Source organism: Pinus tabuliformis, chromosome 3_1 (genome assembly GCF_031772625.1).
Source record: "Pinus tabuliformis cultivar Carrire ecotype Pingquan chromosome 3_1, CPIR1, whole genome shotgun sequence".
In the NCBI taxonomy this organism is placed as follows: domain Eukaryota; kingdom Viridiplantae; phylum Streptophyta; class Pinopsida; order Pinales; family Pinaceae; genus Pinus; species Pinus tabuliformis.
Genome location: NC_142301.1, coordinates 977213464 through 977219839, shown reverse-complemented (window position 1 = coordinate 977219839; position 6376 = coordinate 977213464). Strand labels below are relative to the sequence as shown.

Genomic DNA, 6376 nt, shown 5'->3' with positions numbered 1-6376 from the left:
CGTCTATCTTCATCTATAGCCCATGTTCAGACATCAGATTTCGTATTGGGAGATGGTGGTGCATTATACAGATCTACTGTTGTTGTATTGATTGTCAAAATGAGCCAGTAGAATAGGTTTCAACAAGCCTGATGCCCTGGTTCGAATCTTCTCGGCTCTCAATGTTTTACGGCAGGCTTTTTTCGCCGGAATTTTAATTTCAAATCTCTTCTCCGGTGTCCCAGCGGATTCATAAAGTCCTCTGTCCGTTCTGAGTCGGCCTTACAAGAGAGCATCCATTATCCTTTGCTCAGAAGTATCTCTCCTCCATGCTATTGACATTTTGACGGTGGGGTTTTGTCCTTTTCTGTCGTCTCTCAGCATGCAAGTTGACCATTGAATTTAATCTTCCTAGTCCTTGAAGCTTCCTTTTTGAGGTTTCGGCATCCCTTCCCTGTGGTATCTTTAATTCCAAATCTAGCCCTGTCAGTCACTATCTGACATAATCTAGAGGAAGTCTTCTCGTTGTACTTTTCTTGCAGAACGTCCCCTTTAGGCTAGGATTTCGAATCGCTTCCGTGCTGTACTTTCTTTCCAGCACCTTCTGAGCATTCCATTTGTTCTAGGATGTCGGTTGATAGTGACTCTCCTGCCACGCAAGCTCTTTTCAGAGCTGCTATCGAGGCTGAAAATGCACGTGAATTTGCCAACCATGGCTCCAGTTGGCATGCCACGGTGGACGAGATGCTTCCCCCTGACTTTCGGGCCCAATCTTTCCCTGCCCGACCGGTGCCGGATTCAGACAAAATGGATCCGGACTCTTCTAAATATGGTAAAGCGCATGACAGGGCTCAGCATTTTAACAAATCCAGGAACCCGGTCAAAACGATCCCTCCGCCAAAGGCTGTCTCTGTGATTAGTGCTACATTGTCCGAACGCATTGATAGCCTACAAAAGCTTGCACTGATCGGGAAGTGGCATTTCCCGGAGATGACTGAGGAAGAAATGAGAACATGGCTATCTACAAAATGGTCTCCTCTGATTGGATACACTCCAGTCATATCTCGGCTGATGAAAGATTGGTTCTCCTTCCACTTCTTAAAAGCATCGGATCTTGAAATCATCCTTAATAGACCTTGGGTGTTTGGTAGGAGTTTCTTGTCATTATCTCGGTGGTTCATGGGCTTTGACCCTCTCAAAAACACGCCATCAAATTGTATGATTTGGGTAAAGCTTCCCAATCTTCCGCTGGAATTATGGTCGGTTGAAACCCTTACAGAGATTGGTAACTCAGTCGGTAAATTTATCTATGTTGACCCCTGGGTCAGAGGCGAGAAGGATAAAAGGATTGCTTGGATTTTGATTGAAAAACCTTACAAAGGTGGTTATCCGGATCATATTGAGATAACATGGGAGGGCGTCAAAATATGTCAAAGACTTGACTTTTGGGGCATCCCCTTTCGTTGCTCCCTCTGTCATCGAACAGGCCACCTCATCAAAAATTGCAGTCTCCGTTTTAATCGCAAGCCAAAGCGGCGCTCTCTCTATAGGGGTAGAATCACCGGTGCTGATTCTCCTTCTGAAGATGCATGTATTCATGACAATCACGCACCTTCACAGGTCAAGGACTCTCGCTATTCTCAGCTCAACCTTCATGATCAGCCCGATGTTCCGCTCTCGTCGGATTTTGAATGTCCTCTTATCCCCGAGCCTCTAGAAGAGAATACGGTGCCCTCTCCTTCTCCCATGAATAAAGGGGATTTTGTAGTGGGTTCTCACCCCATTCTGATAACCTCTTCGACGCCCTCTTCTGTAACCCCTCCCGCTGGTCTGTCTAGAGGTAAGGAGCCTATGCCATCTCCTACTCCTTTCAATTCCCCGACGGAATCTCCGGTGAACAAATCAGATAGTGATATTGATCTTCTCCTCCAGAGGAATCCATCGGTTCTTGAACCTTTAACCATTCATAAGCCCTCTTTTCCTTCTATCAGCCCCAACTCCGCAAAAAATATCACCGTTCGGAAAAAGCAGAGAGGTGGAAGTCGTCACTTCAGGGGCAGAACAATTGTTTCTGATCTTGGTATCACAAACCTTTCCCTAGTAGAAGTTCCAATCCTAGATTCTGCTGATTCCCAGCCGCTTAGAGCATGTATGGCTGGTCAGTCTTCAAAATGACATTCCTGACTTCCTTGAATATCAGGGGATTGGGCGCCCTCCCAAAATTTTTGGCGCTAAAAGAGATTTTTGTTTCGGCTCACTCCCATATTATTTTCATCCAGGAAACAATGCACTCAAGCAAGGTTTCTTTAGCCTTTTTCAGAAGAATGTTTCCGTCTTGGCATATGGTTGCTTCCGAAGCTGATGGTATGTCTGGCGGTCTGGTAGTTTTGTGGGACCCAACATGGGTTAAAGCAAAAGCCTTTAAATGTTGTGCTGGCATCCTTATCTCAGCTTCTATCAGAGGTCGGCCTATGATACTAAACATCTTGAACATTTATGCACCCTATAGGAACAGATCCACCTTCTGGGATAATTTGTTTGCCTCGAAAATCCTAGACATTAAGTCATTATTGATTGCAGGTGATCTAAACGTCACTCTGAATTCTGATGAATGTTGGGGCAATTGCAGGAAGAATGATTCTTTGGCTGATAGACTCCGTCAGGAATTTCTAAACAGGAATCTGGTTGATGTTATTCCTGTCAAAATGTCTCCAACATGGGATAACAATAGGTCGGGTCCGGATTTCATTGCAAAAAGACTCGATCGTTTCATCATAAATGCCAACATTATCGCTCAATGGGGAATGCCTGTTGCTAGTACAGGTAATGATTATACATCGGATCACAGACCCATCTATCTTGAATGGAAGGATATTGAATGTAGGCTGGGCTATTCCTTTAAATTTAATAGAATTTATTTGGCCGATAAATCCTTTAATGAGGTCATAACAAAAAAGTGGGAGGATTTAAAACAATCTGAAATGGCTCCTTTCTCCACTTTCCGGGAAAAGATCCAATCTTTAAGGGAGGTGGCCAAGGATTGGAAAATCAAACGGAGGAAGAAGGATAAACACGAGCTGATTGACATCAAAAAGGAGTTAGGTATCCTCTTAGCCTCAGTAAATTTCGACTGCTTGTCTTTTGATCAAAAAAATCTTATCAGAATTTTGGAAAAAAAGAAACAAGCGCTACTGCTAAAGGAAGAAGAATCCTGGAGGCTCAAAAGCAGAGTGACCTGGCTCAGGGAGGGCAACCGAAACTCAAAGTTTTTCCATAATTTTGCAAATGCAAGGAGGTGCAAAAATTCGATCTAGAAGATTGATGATGGTAATGGGGGTTTCCTTTACACACAGCATGACATATCGGTGGAGGCCACAAGATTCTTCCAGAATCAATATCAGCAGCGGCGAAGCGAGATAAATGACATTCTCTGGGTGGTGGACCTGGTGCCTGTTATGTTTGACGAGAATGCAAATGCAGAATTGTTCAAGCCTATCACGGAAAAGGAACTACATGAAGCTATCAAGAATTTCAAAAAGGACAAAAGTCCTAGGCCAGATGGCTGGCCGATTGAGTTCTTTTCTCACTTCTATGATATGCTCAAAAAGGATTTTTTAGGGATGGTGGATGCTACTCGTATATCTGGGAATATAAATAGCGCCCTCACTGCTACTTTCTTAGCTCTTATTCCCAAAAAGGATCGTTCAGAATCTTTATCGGATTACAGGCCTATTGCATTATGCAACATTCTTTTCAAAATCATCTCTAAAATTATAGCGGAAAGGATGAAACCTGTTCTCAACTCTTTCATTTCCAGGGACCTGCATGCATTTTTAAAGGACAGGAACATTCTCAACGCGACCGCCATGACACAAGAATGCTTATTTTCAGTTTTATCAAAAAACATTGATGCAGCTATTCTAAAGATAGATCTGGAAAAGGCTTACGACTGTGTTGATTGGGGGTTCCTCAGAATCCTTCTGGCCAAAATCGGCTTGAGGTCTCAGGGAATAAACTGGGTGATGGCATGTGTTGAAAATGTTAAATACTCAGTTATTATCAATGGTATCCCTTCATCCTTCTTCCAGGCGGAGAGAGGACTGCGCCAGGGCTGTCCTCTTTCCCCCCTCCTCTTTATTCTTGTCATGAATACTCTTAGCACCCAGATCAATAATGCAGTGGCCGATCAACGATGCATGCCGATCAAGATTTGCAAGAATATATACCTATCTCATAATCTGTTTGTCGATGACATTCTTATCTTTGCCATGCTATGCAAATCAAGTTGGCTCTGCCTGAATGAGATCTTTCAAAAGTTTCAGTCAGCTTCGGGCTTGGTCATAAACAGGATCAAATCCATGTTGTATCACAATGACTCTAATCAGGAGTTAGCTCAATGGATTGCCGCGCTGTTTGGCATTAATCTGGCATCAATTAAGGGAGGCTTTAAATATTTTGGTTTCTTTCTCAAAGCAAAATGAAACCGCAAACAGGACTGGTTATGGCTGATTGATCGATTATATAATAAAATTTCAAGATGGGAGATGCGATTCCTATCTCTGGGGGGCAGATTTATCCTGGTACAGACTGTTCTATCACAACTTGCGATCTATTGGGCCCATCTTTATTTCCTTTCCGTCTCTATTATTAGCAAAATGGTCTCTATAGCTGCCAATTTTCTATGGGGAGGAAGATCTTTTCATTCCAAGATTCATTTAGTTAAGATGGACTCCATCTCTAGACCGAAGAAGATGGGTGGGTGGGGCCTTTTACATATGAGGTCCTTTGGCAAGGCCCTCCTTTGCAAATCCCTCCATAGAGGTATCTATGGTGAGGGCAAGTGGAGCAACATTATCAACCAAAAATATCTGAAAGGCAGGAGCTTGGTGTATTGGCACAGAAGGAAAACTCTGGGCACAAAAAGGGGGTCTGCCATCTGGCAAAGCTTCAGAAAGATTCAGTTTTTCTTCTTGGGATTTTTAAGATGGCGAATCTCTACTGGCTCTAGCATCTATTTTGGTATTGATCCAACTGTGCATGGTCTGGAATCGCTGCTCACTCCCGAACTGATTTTCTTCTTGCACTCAAAAGGTCTCTTTACGTGGAACAAACTGATAAAATCTTGGTCCTCATCTTCTCCAATATGGAAGGACGGAGATGATTTATGTCTGCCTCTTTCTCTTCGTCCCATTTGGTGTTCTGTTGTTAATAATCTTGCAGGTAAAGGTATCAAGCAATCAGGTACAAAAGATGAGCTGGTATGGTCTATGCGAAATTCTACTCAGCCTGTTCGCGTCAAGGATCTATACGCTGCTTGTTCTACTGGCCTTTCTCCGCTTCCCGCTCCCATCTTTCCTTCCAAATTCTGGAAAGCGTCGTGTCCACTCAAGACGATTTTATTTTCATGGTTGATCTTTACTAACAGGAACCTCACATGGGAGGTTCTTCAAAGGAAGGGATGGATGGGTCCGGGCAGATGTCCCATGTGTTGTCAGGCGTCCGAAACAAATGCTCACATGTTCTTTCAGTGTGCTGCATCGTCTCAAATCTGGTATGATCTGTCATTATCTCATGGTTTTCCTCACCGGGTTTTCTCATCTGTACAGGAGGGCTTCAAATGGTGGAGTGAACAGCGCCCAGCATGGCGATCGTTATTCATCCTTACATGCTGGTTTTTGTGGAAATGGAGGAATGCTCGCATCTTTCAAGAGCCCAAGATGCCCATTGCCATTGTCCTGGTCCATATTTCTGCGTTGCTTGATCGTGCTGGTTAACCTCCAGTCATGGTGTTGTCTATTTTTCTCTCATCGTTTCCATCTTGGTATATGTGGATCCTTTTTTCTCATGTGATCTTCCTCTCTATTTTTGGATGGCTTTTAAATACTGACTTAACATGTTATATATGTAAGCTATCTGGACAGTAATTTTTGTAAGAGCTCAGAACTTTTTGTAGTATCAGTCCTACCTGTTTTATCTCCAGGATGAGATGGCCATATTATGTGTATGATCTTTATATTCTCTTAATATAATCCATGATGCTTTTCTCTCTGAAGAAAAAAAAAAAAAAACAAAAAAACAACTTACTCTTTTAATTCAAGGTCACTTTCTTTCTATTAAAATAAATATTATTATTATTAAATAATGAGAAACAAAGAATCTTTAAAAAAACAATTATAAACTATTAAAATATTGGATCGAATGATTAAAAACCACGCAAAAGATAATTCTAATGTTCCTCTTCAATCTAAAGCGAAAGACCAAGTAGAAAATGGTTTTAATGTGTTTCGCTCAGGCCATCTTTTAAAATATTGTAATCATCATCCGAAATTCCAATGATATTAAAGTGATTAAATTGTGTATCAGTATTATCCCTATTTCTATATGTCAAACCGTTTGA

The 6376-nt window shown here is 42.2% G+C and overlaps 1 protein-coding gene across 1 annotated transcript; it reads left to right on the top strand.

The window, feature by feature from the left end:
- Positions 1-4703: 4703 nt before the first annotated feature.
- LOC149191108 (uncharacterized) lies at positions 4704-5753 on the top strand. The gene has a single exon (XM_089410668.1). It carries the CDS (start codon positions 4704-4706, stop codon positions 5751-5753), a length of 1050 nt encoding a protein of 349 aa, XP_089266794.1.
- Positions 5754-6376: the final 623 nt, after the last annotated feature.